At 47.3% G+C, this 25,314-nt stretch overlaps 1 protein-coding gene across 1 annotated transcript; it reads left to right on the top strand.

Annotated features, from left to right (window-relative positions):
• The first annotated feature begins 8,762 nt into the window (after positions 1-8,762).
• Positions 8,763-22,420, top strand: LOC144097550 (uncharacterized). The gene is made up of 5 exons (XM_077630241.1): positions 8,763-8,958; positions 9,185-9,315; positions 10,247-10,399; positions 17,531-17,770; positions 22,073-22,420. The coding sequence occupies exons 1-5, from the start codon at positions 8,865-8,867 to the stop codon at positions 22,229-22,231; spliced, it is 777 nt and encodes a 258-aa protein (XP_077486367.1). The 5' UTR covers positions 8,763-8,864; the 3' UTR covers positions 22,232-22,420.
• Positions 22,421-25,314: the final 2,894 nt, after the last annotated feature.

The following is a 25,314-nucleotide window of genomic DNA, read 5'->3' as shown; positions in this document are numbered from 1 at the left end:
AAATGGTTTGTTTTGGGAAATAAAGAATGTTTGACAAGCAAACTCTATGTGAAATTTTGTTCTAGTCCCAGTCTACCACACAGAAGTGGGAGACCAGTCTCTCTGCATGAGAACAAGCTTTGCCTAGGCTATTTAACTTTTTTATTTGTTAAGAATACTGTCAAGGTTCCACTGACAAGGATGTTAACATTGGAGGAGAGGGGAACAAAAATAGCATAAACTACTTGAAACAGCAAAATTGGATATTCAGATAATTATTTTTCCTTGAGTAAAAGCATGGAGCAGTCCAAAACAAAGATATTTCTGAATGCAGTGAACGTACATATAACTTGCGTGCAAAATGCATTGCTTTAGACTGCCCGCATTTACATCGTATGCAGTGTGGTTTCACATGCTTCGTGCAACATCGGCGGTCGCAACCCTATAGAATAATGTATTTCAATGTGGTTCTACAGGGAGATGCATTAACGCACTACTCTCCATCGCACAACTCACGCAGGTTTTACATCTCCAAGAATTTCTGCGCCATTAATGTCCGTACTGCGAGCTATCGCTGTCATTCCGCGATCTTTCTGTCATGCTGTATGATATTTTCGGCAAATCGGATAATTTTTCGACGTTTTTTCAACGAAGTATGATTGGCTTAGCATCGATCCCTGAGCACTGAGACTAAAGGAAAAAAGGATGCCCGCAATCGAGCGACGTTTGTAAGCTTTTCAAAAAAAAAAAAAAAGCGAACTGCTCTACAACGCCAGCTCCGTCACAATTCCAGCGCCTGTGCACTCGAGGAGCTGCTTTCCCGCACAGCTTGGAACAAAATGGCGGACCTTCGCGCAACTCTGCTCCCTGCGGGAGCATATACAGGAACACTAGCCTGCCCTAAAGTCACTGGAATGGGAAAAGTACCGCGTTCGTTTTCTCTCCCAATTCGTTCTCCGCGGTGACGTGGTCATTCCCCGCCATAAATGGTCCGCTCGCTTTTTTCTCGCGGCCACCGGCACACAGATCGTCCGGAGCATTACGTAGCACTTGCTCTCATGGGCCGAGATAAGCGTGCACAGCATTTCCAGTCACGTAGTGACACTTCTGCAGTTCATGCCTGCGTAGAGACTGCGAGAATGCCTGGGTGCTGCGCCTTTGGGTGCAGAAATCGGCGAGAAACGGGCAAAACGCTGTTTGCCATTCCCAGCGGAAAAAAAAGACTACAAGCGACGAGCTATATGGCTGCACAGAATCCGGCGGGAGAAATTTGTTCCAAAGAACAATACTCTCCTCTGTGAGGTAAGCGCTTCTCTTAATTAGGTTGTACATCGATTTTGGTCCAAACCGGCCGAAGTCATGTTTTGGGGTGTGAAGGCCAATTTTGGGAGTGGCCCAGGCCAAATTTGGAGGTCACCATCGTGTTCCCCGTAGTCGAATTAGGTTGGGCATCGATTTTGGTCCAAACCGACCGAAGTCATATTTTGGGGGTGAGCGCCAAATTTGGGAGTGGCCCAGGTCAAATTTGGAGGTCGCCATCATGTTCGCTGTAGCCGAATTAGGTTGGACATCGATATTGGCGCAAATTGGTTGAAGTCAAATTTCGGTGGCGCGTGGGCCAAATGTGGGAGTGGCTCGAGCCAAATTTGGAGGTCACCATTGTGTCCGCGGTAGTGAAATTCGGTTGGACAAAGGTTTTGGCCAATATCGGCCAAGGTCAAATTTCTCTCCTTACATGTCTTCTAACGTAGGACTGACACATCATTCGCACAGCCATGGACAGATTTTCGTTCCATGAGCCTAGAAACGCTTCCGACTTAATAATTACGGCCTTTTTTCGCCTAATTAGCAAGTGAACAACGGTGTGCTTTATTGAATGCTCTGAAAGCACGCACAACACGCAAAACCTGCTTTATTCTGTTTAAAATGCACAGCGCACGGCCGTCGCTTCAGCGGCTCTTGACCAAATATGGCAGCTCCGGGGATGGTTGCGGTACTTTTCCCGTTCCAGTGACTTTAGCCTGCCCGGGCGCTGCATTTTTTTTTTCGCTGCTACTTCTACGAGGCGCCGCATGGCGCCGCCACTGCATGCGACCCCGTCGGCGCATACAATTGTGACTTTATCTGGTCGCCTGCGCTCGCTCGCGCTGACGGGAGTTTCACCTCCTATATAGTCTTGCTCCGTGGCTCTGGCCTAGGGCGTTGCTCTGACCCGCGTAGTGAAGCTTTCCGCTTCAAAAGCGCTGCTTTTGATCCATACGCCTGACGAATTGCAGTGCTTTCATATCGCACATCACCGCGCTAGCAGTGACGCTGCAGGAACCTCCGCGTGGCGCGAGCTGTGAGCGACAAAACAGTAGTGCGCAGCTAGGAGCACGCACTCGAGCACGCACTGGCTTGAGACGCGAGCTTCGAGTGTGTGTTCCAGTGTGTGTGGGCGTGAATGCTCTTCGGAAATTCTCCGAATGTCGACCGACGTGGACTCCCTTCTTCCTTCTTCGGTGAGGCCGTTCCACGTGTTGGGGTTTTGACCAGTTGTTTTTTATTGCTGTACCGATAGCTAGGGGCAATGTCCCCTTAGGCCTAGTGCAATGTCTTTAGCTTCCCCGGGTGGGGGTCCGGCTCCCTGGTTCGCCAGCCTGCCGGCCCAAAGTTTGCCCTTGGATTATTTCAGTCGAAATGGCGTCAGTGACATCCCAGTGGCGCTTGTACCCTTTGGAGACGGGGCACTAAAATTAAAAAATTCTGAAATGATCCAGGACAAGCTGAAGGCTGTTACCAGCCGCCACATAGAAATCTCTGAACTGCGCCCTTTCGGCCGTAGGGGCATTCTGTGCCGATTCTCGGATGTGCAGTGCGTGTCAGAGTTGCTGCGCTGCGCATCCTTCGCGTCATTTCCGGTAAAGCCTTTTATTCCAGAGCAACTTGCATGTTCAAAAGGGATCATCCGCGGCGTGGACCCATCGGCTTCTCCTCAGAGACTACTTGACGACTTTCAGGACGCCGGTGTTGGCGTGTTATCAGTTTACCGCTGCACCAGAGATGCTAATGGCTCACGTGTGCCGACAGAGTCTGTGATTGCAACATTTGCAGGATCTTCATGCCCGTCTGAGCTAAAGGTTTGGCCCATAGTGTACCGAGTCGACCCACTACATCCTCTTCCGTTGCAATGCAGGAATTGTTGGCACTTTGGTCATAGCAACAAAGCTTGCAAATCTGCGACGCGTTGCCGACTATGCGGGGAGAATCATTCCGCAGACCTCTGCACATCTGAAGGTCCCATTTGCAGTCTCTGTGGCGGCATTCATCCGGCTGATGATGCTGGCTGTCCCAAACGTTCAGAAGAGCAGAATTTTCTGGACATCATTCAGCAGAGAAGGTGCTCTAGAGTTGATGCTTATGCACAATTAGACCGAAAGAAGCAGTCTTATGCGGGCATTGCAAGATCATCTGGTTTTGAGGCAGAGGCGTTGCTGACAAAGTCTGTGGTGTCAGCTGTCGAGAAGGCGCTTGCAGGTGTTGTGGACCGTATGCTGACTACATTCAGTGAAGCTCTGTCCCAGCTAGGTCATTTCAAGTCAGGTTGCTCATTCAAATGTTGGCCTTCCCGTTCTATCAACTAGTCCTTCCCATATCCTCTCTGGTGTCTCTCCCCTGGCTCCTATTCCTGCTGCGTCCTCGTCTGTACCTGTACATGGTGCCGGGGATGCCAGCCTTTCTACCGTTTGCACTACGGACGTCGAGATGGGGAATCCTTCCCAGAAGCGTCGTGCTGCTTCCTCTCTTTCGAAGTCTGCCCTCCCAAGCAACAAAAGCAAGAAAGGTTCCCCCAATATTCCACATAAATCTGATGTGTTAAAGGAGGCTGTCAGAGCCTCTCTGCTTTTACATTATAATGGCGGGGCTAAAAGTACTACAGTGGAATTGCCGTTCAGTTGTATCTTCTTTTCACGATTCACAGCACCTTGTCTCACAATTCGACCCAGAGATGATTTTACTCCAGGAAACTTGGCTTACTTCTATTAGGTCATTCTCTAAAAAAAATTTCCGGGTATTCCGAGCCGATCGCAATTGCGGCCGGGGTGGTGGCTTGTTAACATTAATTTCTTCTAAATTGGTTCATCGGGCGGATGTATCACACCAAATTCAAAGACCTGACTGCGAACTGTTGGCTGTTGATATCGCAATTCAACAGTGTGCTCCCCTTACCGTTTCTAATGTTTCAGGTGTCCACAGCACATATCATTTAAATGTTCTTTTGCGGTCTAACAATAGAGTGGTGATTGCTGGTGATTTCGATTCCCATCACGTAATTTGGGGTTTTCGCACTGATGCATGTGGGCAGCTTCTTTGGTCATGGATGTCGGCAAGGAACGTGCGTTGCTGTAACAGTCCAGGAGTTACTTTCTTGCGTTCCGAATCTCGGTCTGTCATTGACTTAACATTGGCTGTGAACGGGGTGCAGGTTTCTTCGTGGTCTACAGTGGATTGTGGTACCTCCAGTGACCACTTTCCGATACCTTTCACAATAGCAGCTTCTCCCCTAAGGGCGACTGCTTCTCCACAAAAATTCGTAAACCACAAACTTTAAAAAAAACTTGTGCAATCATATTTCTCCTCCATTGCATCATCTGATAACTTGGATCGCGCTAACCAAGTTCGCTATTCCGTGTTAGGGGCCTCTGAGCGTTCCGTTTGCACGGTGCAGTCTACTGTCAAAAACAAACAGCCCTCCCTGTGGTGGAATGATGGCTGTGAGAGAGCATATCAACTTAGAAAAGCTGCCTGGAAAACCCTCTCTCATAACCACTGCCCGCTGAATTGGATAAATTGCAAATTTTTCGCGGCTTCATTTAAAAGGACCATTGGTAAGGCGAAGGAGTACAATGCGAATTTGAACAGTTATCTACCAAGCCCTAATAACCGAAAAGTTTTGTACCGATGCATGGAACGCTACCATAAAACGCCCTCCTCTTATGTTACACAGTCAGTGGTGTTAACACCCGAGGATGCAAAAAAACAACTTGACCAGATAGCTCAAGGCCTTGCTCTGCGCTTTCAAGCGCGGTTGGTGGTTCCATTCGTACTACCCCCTCCGCGCGCAGACTTCACTGCGGTTGCACCCTCTGAATTATTTTGCATTGTTATTTGCCTCAAACCTGCAGCTCCCGGATGCAATGGGATCTCTGTCGGTATGTTGAAGTCTCTTGTGGAAGAATTTATCTCGGATGTATTGCATATGGTTAATGTGTCCCTGGAGAGAGCTTGGTTCCCTCCTGAATGGAAAATTGCGAAAATAATCTTACTTCTCAAAGATCCAAAAAAAGGTTTTATAATTGATAACATTAGGCCGATTTGCCTCTTGTCTAATTTAGTTAAACTTATTGAACGCATTGTGCGCAGCCCTCTTACAGATCACGTTCTTGCAATACAAGCCTTCAGTGCTTCTCAGATAGGGTTTCGTCGGGGGTGCTCGATTTGGACCGCACATTTAGATTTGGAAAGCAGAATTATGATTGCAATGGAGAAGAAAGAGGTCGCGGCTTTAGTCACTTTGGATATCGCTAAATCATATGACAGCCTAGAGCATTCGATATTATTGAACAAGCTTGACGAAATTCGACCACCTTTTTACATTCTTGCATGGGTTCAGGAATTCCTAAAAGATAAGCGTTTCTTTTGTTCTGACGGTTCCTTTACTTCCCAGACTTTTTCACAGACTAGGGGTGTGCCTCAGGGTTTGGTACTGTCTCCGTTACTTTTTAATATACTTGTGCGAGGCATACCAATTCAGGGTGACGTCAAAGTGTATTTGTAGGCGGACGACATCGCCTTTTTTGCTTCTGCTAGAGGCATTCACTCACTTTACCAACTTTTGCAGGCCTACCTCAATGCACTGGAAGTATGGCTGGGCAAGTTACATTTAATTTTCAACGTGAACAAATCTTCCGTTCTCATTTTTCCTCCAGCGTCCCCTCTTTATATATGTCTACAGTATTGTGGCGCCCAAATCCCGCAAGTTGAGTCCTTAAAGTACCTAGGTGTAATTTACGACATTCATCTAGACTGGCGACCTCATATTAGAAGTATAGTCTTAAAAGGTGAGCGAGCTCTCGGACGCCTTATGCGAATCAGCAATAAGAAATTTGGTATGCGCAGAGACACTCTCTTATTTCTCTATAAGACTTACCTAAGACCAATTTCGGAGTTCGGTTGCGTTCGGTTCTCGGGTTGCCCTAGATACAAAATTCAACCTCTGGTTCTTTTGGAGAAGCGCGCTCTACGGCTTTGCCTGGGTTTACCAAAATCAGTGGCGAATTGTGTCCTCTTTCTGGAAGCTCACATACGGGACTTGAACTCTCGCTTCCAGCTTCTCACAGCGCGCACCTTCTTACGGGGACTTGAGCCAATGCCTGAAGTGGCTCCTCCAATTTTTTTTACTAACCCAGCTTTTTTTCTAGATAAACATTGGCCACTTTACAAACTGCCTCAATTTGTGTTTACGGAGCACCTTTTGTCTAGAATTGCATTCTCGCTTAGGTCTGTGCAATGCGTCAGCAGTTTGCAGGCTGCACCAGCTCTTTGCTTCGACCATATGCTGCCGCTATATGCAAAGCACTTATCTGCCAACGTGCTAAACGGTCTCCTGGAGGAATATCTGTTTCAGTATCCGAGCCATGCTGCAATTTTCTCAAATGGCTCTCAACAAGACGAAAATGCAGCAGTAGGTGTTTATTCCCACACACTAGATAGGAGTTATTCTCTTCGGGTCCCTGATTATGCACGAATTTTCGCTGCTGAATTTCTCGTTATTGGTTTGGACCTTCAAAAAGTTCCCAGCAATATTTCTCAAGTTATCATTCTCTCGGACTGCCTCTCAGTCTTGGCTGCACTAGACAGTTCGCAAACTACTCTCCTGTTCAAATCCCTAATGTACTTTGTGCCACGTCATGCCCTAGAGGTGCGCTTTCAGTGGATCCCAGGGCACTGTGGCATTACTTCAAATTCGATGGCCGATTTCCTAGCGAAATCAGCCATCAATGGCCCTGTTGCCCATGTCGTTCCAAACCTCACCTTTCTGACCACGTCCCGTTATGAACGTTACCAAATACACCATTACCTGATCCATGAGCCCATCCTTGGTACAGCGGATTTCGAACATTTGAAATTCCCATGGAACATACGTTCCTGCGCATCAAGACAATGTGAGGTTTCTATGACGCTGTTTCGCTGTAGTATTCCTCGCCTTAATCTATATTTATGCCGTTCTGGGTTCCCGCCGTCGAATCTATGTGCGTCATGCGGGGACGCTGAAACGATAGATCATTTCATCCTCTACTGCCGGCGGTTTGCACGACAGAGAATTCAGTTTTTGGAAAATCCTCTCGCTCAATTAGGGCTGCCGTTTACTCTTCCCGTCCTCCTCTCCTTCGGTGCAACCGTCAAAGGGCACGCCATTTGGCAGGTGTGTAAGGTTCTTCACAAGTATATCAATGAAACCGGGAGATTTTTGTGTTATCTTCTCGATGCCTTTTCTTTCCTCTCAAAATTATTTTCTTTCTGATTAATTGTTAAAATTTAGTTATTCTACTCGCACCGCTTTGTTTCCTTGATTTCCATTCCGATTTCCTCAAGCTCTCTCAAAATTCGTGATTTTCTTTTTCACTCAGAGTCCCCTCAATTTTTAAACCGCTTGAGATAAACCTGGATGAGATTTTTCCTGTTTGAATCTGCACCAAACCCTGGCCAATCTCCCACCGTGAGTATGTGCCATCGTATTTGAGGCAACAACAACAACAAAAACAACTTGAGAAAGTAAGCGGAACCCAAATTTACTCTTGTTTGGCGCTGCTCAGCTGGGCTTCAGCAACGGGATAGTTCGCTCCGCTGTGGACAAATTCATTACTGCCTCTTAAAGGATCCCCTGCAAGACGCACCGATTCCGCCCCCTGCCCTTCCTTTTCTTATCGTTCCGAAATTAATCTGTTTGTTTTTTGATCAGTACGGCCTTTCATGCCTCCATTGTTGCATTCTTCCTTTTTTTTTCTCTTTTCTACCACAACAGTCTATAATTAATTTTGACGCTTACATGTGTATCCAATCCCCCGAATGGGTATGTGCCATTCTCCAAGGGCACAACAACAACAACCCGTAAGCTCGTATCCAGGCATGTGATGCACTCGATCATTTAATTTCAGGCCCAGTTGTCGGTTGCAGTGTCGCTCGGGTGCGGGTACGATGTTCGCAGTGGTTCGCCGGGACTGATGCCGGGAGATGCGGCGTGTAAAGTCGGCAAGGGAAGGTCCAGTGTTTGACTTGCGGGCATGGTCACCCTGTGAACCGGCAATATTTACTTATTCGTAGATATCTGCAGCGCCACGAAGGCATTATTGCAGGAGGGAGGTTGTAAAGAAACCAAATATTGCAAGTGGGCGATGTGCGATGTCAGTGCACGTTAAAGATCCCCAGGTGGTCGAAATTATTCCGGAGCCCTCCACTACGGCACCTCTTCTTCCTTTCTTCTTTCACTCCCTCTCTTATCCCTTCCCTTACGGCGCGGTTCAGGTGTCCAACGATATATGAGACAGATACTGCGCCATTTCCTTTCCCCCCCAAAACCAATTATTATTATTATTATAAGTGGGCGCATCCAAGGCGCTAGGATACGTATGTCTTGTCCGCCCGCTACAAAGGGAACAGCCACAAGCCATCATCATCACCTCAGCTAAACCAACAATGGTACCACGCACCGCCGCGCACGCTTCTAGCTGTGGCGTGGCACGAGGAGCGCGAATGCGCGCATCTGCTCTTGTGTTAGTGCGCCGAAGGGCTCGCCGCCGTTCCACGCATCCGAGGTTCTCGCTTGTCTCTTGACCGCTGAAGAAATGGCCGACGGCGAGCTTGGAGCTCATTGTTCGGACTCGTCCCGCTCCCTGCCGTGTTTCAGCGTCGACGAAACGGTGCTCAACATCCTCTGGGGTGAGTCTGCAAAGATTTTCTAGGCTGGTTTGTGGCGTACACGCTGTGCGTCCACGCGTGCTCTTGGAAATGCTTCGGAGGCAGCAGGAAGCTTAATTGTTGCTCTGATCCTTTATTATTTCAACTGTGAGGCGAATGAATTAGGACGAAAGGGAAACCTTGAGCGCTGCTACACTCGCGACCTTTAAAGCTAGCCTAGCTCTGTGCGCCCCTTGCTTGTGCGCAGATGAAGAAATCCAAATGGAAGATCTCCTTGAGTTCTCTTTCGACCGCATCGACAAACTGGCCGCTGGCCGCGGCAAGACGGTGACAGTGGACGAAAAAGAGCGCCTGTGGGACTACATAGAGCGTATGCGGGTACGTACATACACATCGGGCATGAGCGCTCTTGGTGCTTGCATGCCCCCTCATCGTTGTCTCGCCGCAGTGGTTCGGTGGCCTTGGCACTGAGCACGGGATCATTTCTGATTTCAATATGGGCTGCAGTTTCTGAACTATGGGTATACGCCTCAGTGTGCTTCAAATTCTGCAAGTATAAAATGTAGAGATTTGGAAGAACTCAACGCATGCTTGTGGGCAAAAAAAAAACACTTAAAAAATGTGCCAAGTCCTTAGAGTAGATTAGTTGTCTTATCGCTTAGCTACGCAGAGATTTAGGGTTACCTTTGGCAACTGCGATTTTTTGAAAACATTGGTAAAACTCGGTTGGACGCTTTTTGGCCGCTGTTTGCTATCTGTTTTAAACAAACTTCGTTTCCATTCTGTCTAGTCAAGGTAATGCGTTTTTTTATGAGCCTTTTCTTTTGCCCTGTAAAATTATGGGCGATGAATTCTGGTCATTTTCGTTCCAGAATGTATCTATTCACGCAATTATTCGTTACAAAATGAAAGCCCTGCGCGCCATGCAAATGGCACAGGGATATCTGTGGCGCAGTGATTCGTCACAGTGCTCTCTTTATTTATTACAAACTGTTCCGAAGTAAACATGCGTATTCTAGTAATTTCTACCACTTAACTACAAGTCGCTGCGAGTGACTTCCTCGCCTTGAAATACGCGAGTAGCATGGTGCTCACGGCAGCACTGAATACTCTGCAGATTTCAGATTGTCACTGTTCGGTGTAGCACCCCTTTTAGTGCAGCCTATAACGTCAGTAAAAGGCTGCTTCCAGCGTGCAGCCATATGTCCGACGGCTAAAGCGACCACATGACAGCGTAATTTCCGCTGAAATGTGCAGCTTGGAATTCACTGGTGCTAGTCCTAATCTTTTTTTTTCCGCCTCTGCAAAGGGTGAAAAAGATGAATGGATAACGAAAGAATCACTGCCCTGGGACGAGATCAACGAGCGGTATGCTCTGCGATCTAAATCCCTTTCGCGGATGTCGATTCCGAATCTGTTTCTGCCCGAGGAGCCAGCACCAGGAAAAGAGACCAAAAAGCAGGTAAGTTTTTATGCTCGTTTGCAGCTGTTGCTCGAGCGGGAGCGTGAATCATGGCATGCCGGGTTCATTACGGTACGGCAGCGCGAAGAAACAGACGGGCGACACATGCGCTTACTGCAAACAATTTAATTCTGTAAACGCGCTCACGTGCCGAAAGGCTTGATATATGGTGCGTTGTAGCAACTACAGCGAAATGTGAACGTAACACAGAATAAAGGGGCACCACATATCGAACAGCGCAACTGAAGAAAGCCAAGTGTCAGCGATGGCGTACAGGTAGAGCATCCGCCTCGCAAGCAAGAGAACCTGGGTTCGAATCAGGGTGCCGCGCAATTATCCAACGGGTTTAAAAAAATCAGCAGTGGCTTAGCTCAGCTAGGCCAGGATAAACGTAGCGAAAGGGACAATTGGCTTGGTTTAGCTTGGTTTTTCTGAGAGAGCTTGTCTACGTTTGGCTGTGATCTTTGAGCTTGGGTTATCTGAGAGAGCTCGTGTACGTTTGGCTGTGTCGGTTAAGCAATTAAAGGCACTGTTACGAATAGGTATGTATGTATGTAAAGCACATGTTTATTCATTGATTGGTTTGATAGAGACGAAAACTGATTCGTGGTCTGTAAAGTAGTTTACCGACGTTTTATTCTTGGGCACGCAGAATGTAGACTTGAAGGTTTGTCTTTGACAGACCAGGTCAATCACGGTTCTCCGCTGAACGTGAGGATCCGAGACTAAGTCAGATTCAAACTTTCGCTTCATCTGCTCGCTGAAGCCGTCCTCCTTGCGGAGACTCGGAAGGAGAGTCGGCGCACCAGCGGTCGCAGCGTTCATTGGGTGACCATCCTCTCGCGATCAACCTTTAACCGCCTCCTGCCAGGGTGGCAGGGAGGGCGCGCTGCCTATCCAATGTGCGGAACGCAATCAAAGCAGGATTTTGCCATTGGATACCAGCGCCACGTACATGAAAGCGAGATTGAGGTGTCCACTGACCCAGAGAGCCAGTTGTGCACCTTTCCTTTCATTAAAATGAACGGCCTCTACAACGTCGTCAACGCCAATGAACCCAATGAATGCCGGTGGCTCACTTGTTTTGTTTGGTTTTTGAGGAAAGGAAATGGCGCAGTAACTGTCACATATTGGTAGACACCCGAACCGCGCCGCAATTGTATAGATAAAGGAGGCAGGGAAAGAAGAAAGGAAGAAAGAGGAAATTGAGAAATTGAAAACTGTTTTTTGAGGAAATGCGCGGCGCGGCGCACCGGCGGAACACCTGTGGAACGGCGCAGCTGGTTGCCATGGTTACGGTGCATGCGCAGCGGTGGCCTCGGACAGGCGCGGCGAAACTCGCTAGTTTAGTGTAGCTTTCACTACAACAAAAAAAAGAAACTCCGCGTGTCCATCGAATTGCATAACAAAACCTGGGGTATACGGCCTGATCTCGGTGACAAGAACTTACAAGGCACACCCTCACCAGAGCAGGATTTGGCCACCCTGGTAGAGTACTTGGCCACGGCCTCATATATGAACAAACCAGTTAACCATCGGCCCCCAGCCCCAGCGGCTGCTGAGCAACCGACCAAGGAGGCGGTCAGACCTGTGACACAGCGGAGGGTGCTAATAGTCTCTGAATCCGGACAGGTCGCCATTGGGAACTGCACCGGGAAATGTTTAACATTACAACCTTATCCAGTGAGGCTAGTCTAGCAGTGCTGTTTGAGGAGCTAGTGGCTATTAAATGGACTTCATGGGCTTAGTGAGCTTATTAGGACAGGTGAGATATATACAATGCTAAAGGACGGGCACGTACTATGCTATTGTGGATTAGCGGACAGACGAGAACTATAGGCGTGGGATTCTATATCAATCAGGATATAGCTGACAACATAGAGTAACTCTATAGTATTAACGACAGGGTGGCAGCTATCGTAATTAGGCTTAATAATAGGTACAAACTGAAGGCGGTACAGCCCTACGCGCCTGCGTCTAGCTATGATGACAAGATCGTAAAAAGCTTTTATGAGGACGTTGAATCGGCAATGAGCAGTGCATACATAGAGCACACTGTATACTGATGGGCTACTTTAATGGCAAGATAGGGAAGAAGGAGGCTGGAGACCAGGTAGTGGATGACTATGGCATAGACTCTATAAATACCAGAGAGAGTTATTAGTAGAGTTCGCAGAGAGAAAATTACAGATCACGAATACCATTTTCCGCAAACGAGAAAGGAAATTGACGTAGAAGAGCCCCCGTGGTGAGAATGAAAATAAAGTAGACTTCATACTATGCGCTCACGGTGCTATCGTGAATGATGTGGAGGTCCTCCGAAAAGGTGCGTTGTAGGTAACGACCACAATATGGTAAGGCCTCGAATTAGCCTAGAATTGAAGAAGGAACCGAAGAAACTGGCGACGCGGAAGCCCATTAACGAGTTAGCGGTTAGAGGGAAAGTAGAGAAATTCGGGATATCGTTGCAGAACAGGTATTCGGCTTTAACTGTGGACGACGACTTTAATATTGAAGCAATGAGCGATAATCTCGCAGCTATTATTTCGGAATGCGCAGAAGTAGGCGGTAGGTTGGTTCGACACAATACCGGCAAGCCATCTCAGGAGACGAAAGATGTAATTAAGAAACACCTAAGCATGAAGGCGTCTATCCTCACAGACAAAATAGAAGTGGCAGAGCTATCAAAGTTAATAAATGAGCGCGAGGCAGCCGACATAGGAAGTTTAATATGGAGGGAATCGAGCATGCTCTAAAGAACGGGGGGTAACCTAAACGCGATGAAGAGGCAACCAGGCATAGGTAAAAACCAGATTTATTCGTTAAGAGAGAAAGATGGTAATTCCATTTGCCATTATGGATAAGATAACGTATCCGAAGGGTTCTGCACAAATCTATACAGTAGCCATTGTAATCAGGATGTTAATGGGAGACTCAGTAGCGCACAGCACTTTGACATCCCGCCAGTAACGAAAGAGGAATTAACGAAAGCTTTGCTAGCAATGAAAAGGGTGAAAGCAGCTGATGAGGATCAGGTAACAGCAGATCTGCTGAATGACGGAGGGGAGATTATGCTAGAAAAACTAGCCACCCTGTATACGTAATGCGTTATGACCTCGAGCGTATCAGAAGCTTGGAATAATGCTAACATAATATTAATCCATAAAAAAGGAAACATCAAGCACTTGAAAAATTACAGACCGATCAGCTTACTGCCCGTTGTCTATAAGGTATTTACTAAGGCAATCGCTAATAGAGTCAGGACAAACTTATACTTCAATCAACCAAATGAGCAGGCAGGCTTTCATAAAGGGTACTCGACAATAGACCATATTCGCACTACCAATCAGATTATAGAGAAATGTGTAGAGTATAGCCAACCAGTATATAGCCTTCATAGATTATGAAAAAGCATTTCACTGAGTCGAAACTTCAGCAGTCATGCATGCATTGCGGAATCAGGGTGTAAAAGAGCCTTACGCAAATTATGCAAAAATACTGGAAGATACATATAGCGTGTGCAGAGCTACCATAGACCTGCATAAAGTCAGCATCAAAATTCGAATAAGAAAAATTGTCAGGCAAGGAGACGTGATCTCGCCAATGCTATTCACCGCCTGTTTCAGGAGGTATTTAGAAGCCTGAATTGGGAGCAATTGAGGATAAGAGTCAATGGAGGATATCTTAGTAATCTGCGATTCGCTGATGACATTGCCTTGCTAAGTCACTCAGGAGACGAACTGCAAAACATGATCAATGAGTTAGACAGGCAGAGCAGTACTGTGCGTCTAAAAATTGATATGCAGAAAACCAGAGTAATATTCAACAGTCTAGGAAGGAAACAGCAGTTTACAATTTGTAGCGAGGTGCTGGAAGTGGTAAGGGGATACGTGTATTCATGACAGGTATTGACCGCTTATCAGCGTCACTAGAGTGAAATAACTGGAAGAATAAGAATAGGATGGAGCGTATTTGTCAGGTTCTCTCAGATTATGAATGGCTGTTTGCCAATATTGCCCATGAGAAAAGTATAACTGTATCTTACCGGTGCTAACCTACGGGGCGGAAACATGGAGGCTAACGAACACGGTTCAACTTGAGGACCGCGCAGCGAGCTATGGAAAGAAAAATGTTATGTTCAACGTTAAAAGAGGAAGAGGGCAGAATTTGTCAGGGATCAAACACTATATAATGACATTCTAGACGAAATCAAGAGGAAGAAATGGGCTTGGGCAGGGCATGTAATGAGAAGGCAGGGTAACCGGTGGTCCGTAAGGGTTAACAGACTGAATTCCAATGGAAGGGAAGCATAGTAGGGGGTGGAAGAAAATTAGGTGGGCGAATGATATTAAGAAGTCTGCAGAGATAGGATGGCCGCAGCTGGCACAGGACTGGGCTAATTAGAGAGAAATTAGATAGGCTTTTGTCCTGTAGTGGCAATTGTCAGGTTGATGATGATGATGATTGACCCCTTTGTTGTACACCCGTAAAAAGTAGTGTGTGTGTGGGGGGGGGGGGGGGGGGCGGGGGGGGGCTCTTTAACGAAACAAAATTGAAACTGCAGACCTGCACGCCTCTTATATGTGGCTTTTTCGTGTTCTTTTGTCTATAAACCTCTTTTGCCTATGAACTCTTCCGCCTGTCAACCTCTTTTTTATCTAAACCAATTTTTCCTGTCAACCTCATTTGCGCCTGTGAACCTCTTTTGCCTGTCAACATTCTTTGCCTGTGAACCTCTTTTGCCTGTGAACCTTTTTTGTCTGTAAACCCCTTTGCCTGTCGACCTCTTTGTCTGTCAACCTCTTTTCCCTGTGAACCTCTTTTGCCTGCCAGCCTCTTTTGCCTGTGAACTTCCTTTGTTTGTGAACCTTTTTTGCCTGTCAACCTTTTTTGCCTGTCAACCTATTTTGCCTGTCAACCTCTTCTGCCTGCCAACCTCTTTTGCCTGTGAACCTCCTTTGCCTCTGTACCTTTTCGGTCTGTCAACCCCTTTGCCTGTCAACCTCTATTCCCTGTAACCTTCTTTGCCCCACCTTTGCCTGTCGACCTCTTTCGCCTGTCAACCTTTTATCTGTCAACCACTTTGCCTGTCAACCTCTCTGCTTGTCAACCTCTTGCTTGCCAACCTCGTTTTCCTGTAAACCTCTTTTTTCTGTCAACCTCCTTTACCTGTCAACCTCTTTTCGGTGGGTGCCACATGCATTCGTTGACGTTCATATTTCGCGGTGGTTTAAAGCCACATGTGACAGTCCTGGTCTTTCGGCATGTGTGTTTACCGAACTAAACCGCAGCTAAAAGTTATCGCTTATCTTCAGTCCCTCCTCTGTGTATTTCTTGTTTTCTTCGCGTTGAATTGGAACGTGATCCGTCCGCGAAACGATGCGATGCCATGCAGCCGATTCTTCGGCGTTCATAATTGTTCGCGACCGTGAAAGTCCGTAATCTGCAAAGTTCTGAGCCACGGTTAAATGGAACGCGGCCAAAAGTTATGACCAGTATTAAACCGGTGACCGCCAAGTGTTTGTGACACTGTCGCAGCCGGCGAGTTGTTTTCTATTCTTCGTGGGCATAAGGTCGTCAAATAGTTGCCTGGCGTGTCGTCACCCTCCGAGTGACACTTTGTACCAAAGCGGCACACTATAGGCGAGTTGACTAGCAAGAATTTTTTGGCATCTGGCTCACAGAAAGTTCTAAACAATCCAAGTGCCACGACCACGTGATTTGGTGGTTTAAAGTAGAAGCAAACCGGTTCAAGGATTTATTAATGATTACTTACCGGCATGAAATATTCCACATAATCGTACTGCCAACCGCCGCAACAACAGTGGTTGACCCCCCCCCCCCCCCCCCGGAAAAAAACAACTTACGGTGTAATCTGCGGAACCATCACTAAGAAGTCAAATTACGAAACTATGGTGCGGCCGAGTCTGGAAACTAGTACGGCATCAAGGCATCAAGCTTTCCAAAGCAGGTAACGCATGTACAGCGGGGGTCGCATACCCTGTACTATTCATATATCTTAGCGTTTAGTTTAGGGGGCACATAGTTCGCTGAAATGTGTGGCTTCTTCCGCTATTTCTTTTCACTGCGACGAACGCCGATGCTCGCTTCCGTTTGACTGTTTTGAAGTCAACGTTAAGTATGAAAACCAAGGCTTCAGAAGCCTCCCGGGTAGCTCAGTATTTATGCTGACCCGAAAGACGCGGGTTCGATCCCTACCGCGGCTGTCTCATCACATTTCGATGAAGGCGAAATGCTAGAGACCCGTGTACTGTGCGATGTCAGTGCACGTGAAGAACCCCAAATGGTCGAAGTCCGCATCCCTCAACTACGGCGCCCCTCATAGCCTGAGTCGTTTTGAGACGTGAAAAAAAAAAAAACCTAGGCTTCAGAGTAGTTGTGGAAGCTAAACACATTCACAAACGTTCTAACACTTGCGGAATTAAGTCGCCCATAAGCCTTATTATACCGGGTGCAGATTTTTTGTGAAAATCTGTGCAGATTTTCTTTACAAAGCCGTGAAGGATATGACAATGTGGCCTGTGCATTTGCACTGTACGGCATGGCGGACATAGTGTCCGCCATAATGTCCGTCATATAGTCGTCATAATTATCAAATGACGGGATCCCGAGGGCGGTCGTACCGGATGACCTAGGCGAGGATGACCTAGACGAGGTCATCGCACCGCAAGCAGTTTAGAGGGGTGCATGTCCGAATCTCTCTAAAAGAGCGTGGACAGAAGAGTTATGCAGCCAACATCGAATATTACCGACGAGTTTCCAGCTTCTGTACTTTGTTTTCTGTTACAGCGATATAACAAACGCCTGCTTCCGGGGACACATGATGCTGGAGCTGCATTTGCTCTAGCACCTCTTGTGTGCTTCTTTCGTGCACAATGTGCCTACATACCAGAACACGATAGCTTGAACTCGAACCGGAGGAAGGGAACGATATAAATTAGGCCAGGCTATAATTATGGAGTTAGTGGCCAGCTGTCTGTGGGAGAACTGTAAGCACCTGCAGGCGGTCATCTACATTACTGCCTTGGCGCATGTGGGAGGGTCTGTCTTGATTTTATTTTGTTGTACGGTCTATTAATTGTGAATCCCTCATGCCGGGAATCTTCGCAGGCCCTGTGCGAGCTTCAGGCAGGGGAATCCCTGACTCAGTCAGAAGTGTGGGACGTCGGGTCGCCTCGCGGCCACGATATTCCGGCCATGAAAAAAGCCTCGGCCAAGAAAGAGCATGGCTGGAAACGAGCTTTGAAAAATGTGCTTAAGGACGATGCCAAAAAAGAAGCTGGAATACTCCGTCTGGGAGGTTTAGATGAGTTTGCCACAGGCATCACCATGACGTCCAGCCCCCTCCCGGTAAGCACTTATCATACATACAATGCAGCGTATGAGAGGGTACCACAACGAAATTTGCCTACTCCAAAACATTTGCTCAGTGCAGCGCGGCCAAACAACGTGGCCAAAATTGGCAAAACCTGTTTCAGTGCGGTCGTTCTTTGTCTGCAAGTGGCAGTAGTGCTTTCACTGGCGCCAACCGCAGATTCTACCATAAGTGACGACTTCCATAGCGGCCAATTTATGCCTGTTTCGTTGCATGGCCAGCCACGCAGCAGGCGCGAGCCGAATTCTGCCATGATGGACGCTAGTCGCATACAGAAGGAGAGCGATGTTAAAGATGGCTTTCGCGGACAGGTGCAACAGCACATCATTCTAAAGGAGGGGGAGGGGGGAGAAGAGCTTGTTCATTTTGAAGGAAAGCAGCGCTCACAGAACCGAAAAGTTGACTAATGATGGATAATTTATTACAATTAGTGATTAAATTTTCGTGTTTTTCGCGAATCATCACCCTCGTTGAAAATTGGATAAGCGAATAACTTGGGAGAATGGAGCTCCAATGGGCTGTCACCTCTGCTGCGCGAAATTTAGTGCTTGCGAAATATATTCGGATTCTGCGACTTGGCCCGAATTCGGGAAATATTCAGCTCGCGAAGAATCTCGTTTTCAGGATTGATAAAGACAGGGGCATGTATTTAATACAACGCTTCAAACACCAAACGACACGACTCAGGAACGCGCAACGAAACGGCTATTTTGGGTGAGATTATATTTGTGCTAAATTTGTGCTTATCAGTAGACTGAATTTCAGGCACTGAAGTTGGCTTCACGCTCACTAGAAATAGTCACTAGAAATCGCACTTTAGGCACCATAAATTAAAAAAAAACAAAGGCAGAGTTTTTGCCGACAGTGCGGTTTGAGAGAGAAACGTTCATGAGCTATGTCCGCACCTAGCACAGTTGAGTGATTGAGAAAGCAGCGGTGTCTGCTGTCCATAAGCCTCCTGCTGCATTTCAGGACTCACGAGAGCACGGCAGCGGTGGTGGACGTATTTTTTCCTAGCTGCTGCACCCGTAGGAGTCTAAGTAGACATATGTGGTATAACTTAGTATGCATAGCAACCGGCATGAAAAGAGATACGCTTAAAAAAACATCACCGGAGTAAGGCATTTTGTTGAGGAGTAAACAAGTGGTATGAAACTATGTCGAACAATACGACATGCGAATTTCAGCTTGGCTGAAATGGACCCCCACCTGCCACGAAAAAGAGCTCCTGACTCTAGTTACAACGCGTGGAGGCTCGTGTTTCCAGTTGTGCCATAGGTGGTGCGGGCACGGCAGCTCTTCTTCAGCTGCCCACCATCTAACGAACATAATGAAATGAGCTGCTGGTAAACTGATGCAACAATATGGCGAGTAAACGATATGCAGTATTCGCGCATTGAACGGCACTACTTTGTGGACAGCAAAACCTCCGACGTCAGCTTCCGTACATAATAGAAACCCCCTCACCACGGCCTACCCTCAGGATAGGAATTGGGTGAAACACTGTAGAATTCGAAAGCCAGAGTAATGCCTCTCGCTGTAACCGCACACTTCTGTACGTGCTGTGGTAGCCCGTCATGGTAGTACATGCCGTGCCGAGACAACGCCACGCGACGCAGTCGTTTGGAATTGCCTAATCGTAAGTGTTAATTTCCAACCTTAATGACACTTTCTTGGCTGGCGTCATGCTTCGTTTTGGCTAAGCATGGGCTACGACGGTCCCTGCGGATATGCGCATGTCCTAGGATTCTCAGTGATAGATTTGGAAGTATACACGGTGTTTCACCTGAGAACATTCCACAATTTTAAGAGCGTTAGTTCTTACAACTAGCATTTGCTCGTATCGCGTGTTTCTCCGTCCGCTCTCAGATTTAAAGATGGCGGCAAAATCACGTGATCATAGCCGTAAAACCTCAGGCCAGCATATCTCAGGTAAGCAAAATGTGACACCCCACCACGTGACCGCGCGCGCAGGCGTCGGGCCGGTACCATCCGAACGGGTGCCGAGACTGGTGCCACTTGGGGTCGCCACTGGTGCCAAAATTGTGACCCACCCGCTTGGTACAGGGGGTTTGGAATGGTGGTGAACGAATTTACGCCATTCTGCACACAACGTTGTTAGTCGGGTTGAAGCCTGGTGTGTGTGAGGGATTCGTACCGACCACCTTTGTTGCTCTAAACCGTAATGGTGGCGACCTTCGGAAGGCCGTGGCGGGCGAACCAGTGGTCGCAAAGGGATGCGGGTCGTAGCAAACGAATTGTCGTTTCGTGATGTACACATTGATATCCAAATTTGTCGAAAGCATGCGGTGAAAACTAAGCTAACGCTCTTCATTTGATATCGCATTCGCGAATCATTCGTTTAGCTTTTTTTATCTAGCTTTTTGAGCATGCTAACTAGCGAGGGGATGTTTAACTAATATTGAATAGTTAACTTTTAACTATTATCCTTGGGCTCCTTAGCTCTCGAGAGCCATGTAGCCTACGGTAAGTAATATCCATATCAGTTTTAAAATTTCGAAAACGCGGTTACCCTCGGCGCTGTGGCCCAACTAATCTCGACTACTTTGACAAGTAACTTGCACTGAAGAGGTTGCTTTGCCTGCAAGCTTCTCGAAAGCGCATGTATTTTGCCGTGATGTAGCCAAAGTGGCCGCAGCCACAGCTTTCCGGAAAAGAACAGGGTCAACTGGAGAGACATGGGAGAGGACTTTGGCCTGCACTAACAACAAAAAATTGATAGAGTTGTCCTCAGTGTCGCTTCAAGCCTGGAGCCACAAATTGAAGCGTGACTGTACACTTTCCTGCACAGCACATCCCTGATAGATTCACAGTGAAGCCCTTAATGTAGGGGCGCGCCTTCGGTGAGAAAGCTTAGATTTGTCGTCGCTTCGGTGCTAGGAAAGCTTTCGTCACGAACCTGTATGTACGGGCAGGGGACGTAATCGCTAGACCCAGGCAGAGAACGTGAGAACATAGCGCCACGCGGAGCTGTACGCAGGGATGATGTTGGCACTGTCGGGAGCTCTCATCATAATCCCAAGCTATGAAAAAAGTTCCGGAGCCTTCCCAAACGGTCTAATAGTGTCTAAGCGTCACACTTTGCGTCACACAGCCATAATTTCGATCACGCCGCCACAGTGGCTCAGGGGATATGGCGCTCGGCTGCTGGTCCGAAAGACGCGGGTTCGATCCCAGGCACGACGGTCGATTTTCGATGGAGGCGAAATTCTAGAGGCCCGTGTACTGTGAGGCGTCAGTGCACGTTAAAGAACCCCAGGTGCTCGAAATTTCCGGAGCCCTTCACTACGGCGCCCGTTATAGCTTGAGTCGCTTTGGGACGTTAAACCAAACCATAATTTGGATGCATTGTAGTGCTGATCTATGACTCCGTGCGAGGCCACCATAGGTTGGATTTCGCTAAATCGCGAGTAATTGCCTGCTATACAGGTATATCGGGTAAAATAGCTTGAAATGTAATATTTACAAGCTTCATTATATTTTCCGACTAGCTGCCACGAGTTCTTGGATATCGGTCTTGTGTTCCGTGTCTAATGCTGATAATATCTGTTTGTCAGGGGATGTAGAGGTCCTGTAAATAAGCGCTCGAGCTTCGTAAGGTGTGCTCTGCGAGTTTTGTTCTACTTAACACGCTGAAATCGTCGCTTCTGTGTCTAATAATGGGGAGTTTTTGCTTTTTAACTGATTCAATGTTTCAAGTTATTCTCCCGATTTCTCTAGCATTCGCTGAAATCAAGCGCAGGAAAGTTAATTTGCCTAATTTGCTCACATGTTCATGTCAAATATTGCTTGGTTACTCGTCACGTGCTTCTAGGTAGTGAGATTCATCTTCGGCCGGTCCCTCCTGTTTTTCCAATGGTATTTTAACGTAGGAACCGACCGGGTGCATCTGCAAGAGTTCCTCACTTAATACTAAGGCCACACGAGCCCCAGCAACATTCTCGTAATGTATGCTCCTGCGAGCATTCTCAACGTCTTCCGGAATAAGTCGGCATAACTGATGCGGCACCCTTAACTGATGCAGTTACGAGTGCGACAGATAATAAGGCGACTGGCAGCGCATGAACCCTCCCTGGATAGAGTTACGCCGGCCGCGGGGCTGCTGCTAAGCACTTTACGGGGAAATGGGTTCCACGCTACCGGAAGCTAAACTGTAGCTCGTCGCGCAGCGCTGCGGTCCGCAAGCAGAGGCCAAGATGCGCGTGTTTTTATACAACGGACGTGCAAGCTATGAGTGTTTCGCTTTCTATCTGTAGGTTCCACGCGCCTTGACCGCTGATGGACCTCCGCCACCGCCGGCGGCTACTTTTGACGAGGAGCGCCCTGCGGGCCTCATACGCCAGTCGCTGAGCTCTTTTGGCATGCACAGCGGGAAAAAAGACGCTGCCGGGCCCACCAAGGCTGACAACGTGTAAAGCTGCGCGCATTTGAACTTTTACTTTCTTTTAACGCACTTCTTGACAAATAGGGCTTTTTCTTTTGCTGAGAGTGGCGGTTTTTTTTTTTTTGCTCAGTCGCTCTGAATCGCTCGCCACATTGTTCTGTGCAGCTGCAATGTAAGTCGCGCATGCATAGCCAAGTAAATAAAGTGCGCTGCCACCGTGTATGCATTTTGGAAAATCCCTCCGAAGCGAAAGTACAGATAGGGCTCTTCGTCGTCTCGTTTTGTTTATATAAGTGCGTTAATCAAGAAGAATTTCCACATTTCGAGTTTTATCGGGGAACTTTTTTTTTTTTCGGAGAAATATTTCACTGTTCGCGCTGGTTTTCCTGCTTGGCATAACATGCTTATTTTTTGAATAAGCATATTCCTCGGTCATCTAGAAATAGGCTGCAACAACACAATCTTTAAGAAGTAAAACTTTGTTCCTTTCTTTCTTACTACTTCGGCACATAACATTACCATCCCCATGTGATGAACTTGAGTGTCTGACCTAGAAATGTCTGCCATTGTACACTTGGACAACGTTCATTGACAATCGCAAGAGCAGTTCTAAGCACGCAGCAACTTTCAAGTATGGTTTCGTCAGCATGTGTACAATTAAGCAAATGACGTTTGCGGTCAGTACCTGTGCTCTGGCTTCTAAAATAAGGTTTTCGAACCTGGCATAACTGTGACGGACTGAATACATGAGGACTGCACATTGCTCACAATCACTGTTTCAAGAACTCATTCCGCCGACTTGTGCCAGCGACATTGCGCCTATGAGCAGAATTATATATAGACCTCGATATGCGTGCGAATGCGCTGGTGCGGAATACGGCGTGTGCTACAAACAACAGACACAGACGACCTCAGAAAGCTAGACGAAGGAAGACGGGAGGCCGTGTGTGCGCCCGACGCTCACAACGGATTCCCTACGTTTTTTGGGGGCCACTGAGTTGCAGACAGAGACCTAGAAATATATCAGCCTTAAACGCAGTCATGTGTATGTTCTTCTGGAATTATGAATTAAACTAGCCGAGTTTTCGTGCCAACAAGGATTTAATGTGCCTTGAGGCGCCAACCGTGTCGGGCTACAAGTGACGAAATATATGAGCTAAATCAGCAATTAGCGCTTTACAAACAAGACAGGAACGACTCGCAGCAAGTGATTAACATAACATTTCATTTTATTCGCAGAGTACAGACGCAGTTCAGAGTGAAAAAAACAAACAAACCAAAAAATGATGCAACTATTTCGACAATAAAGAAGGGTGCGCCGCATGTGTCATAATTTGGACCATCATGGCGCGTGCGGCCAGGGTTATAAAAACGCATTTTGGCCCAAGGGCGCATGACAATGACGCGTGTTGAAAGGCGCTTTTTTCCCCCTTTTCGACAAAAATTTGAAGCAACACATCGTTCCTCGTTGTACATGCGTTCACAGAAAGGCGAAAGCAAATTGAAATAACAGAGCTCCTAGTGAGAGTCCAAGCCGGACTGGTTCCCGGAGTGACCGTACCGGCCGTCACCGTTACTGCTGCGTAATATACAGCACGTACGTCCATTCCCGAAAGCACGTGAAGCCTGAATTCAGCGTGCAGTGCAGAGGCAGGTTTTTCCACGTGTATGTATGCCGCTGATGCGTATTATGAATAAAAAATAAAAAACATTAAAAAACGACAGACAAACCAGGGCTCTCGTTCACTGCCCATGCTCAGGGCAGCGTAAGCACTTCGTTCAACTTCTGAACTTGTGAACGTGGACACTTATTGGTTGAGGGAAGATAACTCATTTGGGCACACACGCACATGCGAATTGCACTGGTGCTTATATCTGCGCCACGTTCGTGTGCTGCGCGTAACCAAGGCAGCCCTTTCTTCTGCTATACGAACTCGATCCATTCAAAACATGCTCCCGTTCTCGCGACGCATCACGTGCACCATGCAGGGTGAATGCGGCGATTCCTGTGCGATGAGTTTTCCCAGTGATTGTTCCTGTTCGCAACACTCACCTTTGCTCTCAAGCGAATGAGGGCCCCACCCACTTTCGTTAGTGAAAGGCCAGACCCGCAGGTATGAAGTCAGCGAAACTCAGACTCTCTTGACTGGCTACTGAGCTGAGCGTGGTATGTTGTTCTTGAACATATACCAGGTGTTTCAGGAAAGCCGCCACTAATTGTTAAAAATAGCATTTTTTAGGCATCAAGATCACTTCTGCAGCATTCTAATACCGGTGTTGGAAAGACGAGCTATTATAGTTAGGCGCCTGATTGCAGCTGGAGGTTTGTAGCGGGCTAAAGGCAGCAGCCATATCAGATTGTGGAATTTCGAAAATGCGATTTCCCTCGGCGCTGTGTGTAGAAAGAAATGGGCCATCTCGTCGATCTTCGTCGAACGCTAAACAACGCTCCCAGCATGTGTCACTCCGTGGCGCAAATGCCACGTAACCTCGTCGGTCCCGCCTGCGCTGCGGTGAAAAAAAATTAATTTATGAGGAAATGGAAAGTGCAGTAACTAATTTCTCAGCGGACACCTCAATCGGGCCGTGAGCGAAGAGAGGAAGGTGAAAGTGAAAGATTAGAGAGAGAAGGTCACGTGACACGTGCTCCTCGAAGTGGGGTGCGCTGATCGTGTTGTTTTGCGCTGGCCAGAATCTCGCGCTTTTGCAAAGCGCGCGTCTTTTGGTGCGAGATGGCTGGAATTTTACGAGCCACCGCGCCGACTGTGATCGGGTTTTCTAAATACCAAAACTGATGTGGCTATTACAAAACGCCCTCTACAAAACTCCATTTGCGACCATGTGCCTAATAGTAAAAAGTTAATTATCAGGAATTTGTTAATCAGCTCACTAGGTAGTAAATTAAACTTTTTTTCTGATGTCCGCCAACACCGGTATTATATCATGCCTCAGAAGTGATCTCTTACCTCAGAACGCCTATTTTTAAAAATTAGTGCCGGGATTCCCTCAAGCACCTGGTATAGTCCACTGCCACTTCTACCTATACAGTTAATTGCATTAAAAAAAAAATAGGAATATTAGGTGGAATGCGAATGATAATTGTCGTGGTATCTC

This window comes from Amblyomma americanum, chromosome 1 (genome assembly GCF_052857255.1).
Source record: "Amblyomma americanum isolate KBUSLIRL-KWMA chromosome 1, ASM5285725v1, whole genome shotgun sequence".
Classification (NCBI taxonomy): Eukaryota; Metazoa; Arthropoda; class Arachnida; order Ixodida; family Ixodidae; genus Amblyomma; species Amblyomma americanum.
The sequence above is the reverse complement of the archived record's forward strand: the minus strand, read 5'-3'. Positions and strand labels throughout refer to the sequence as shown.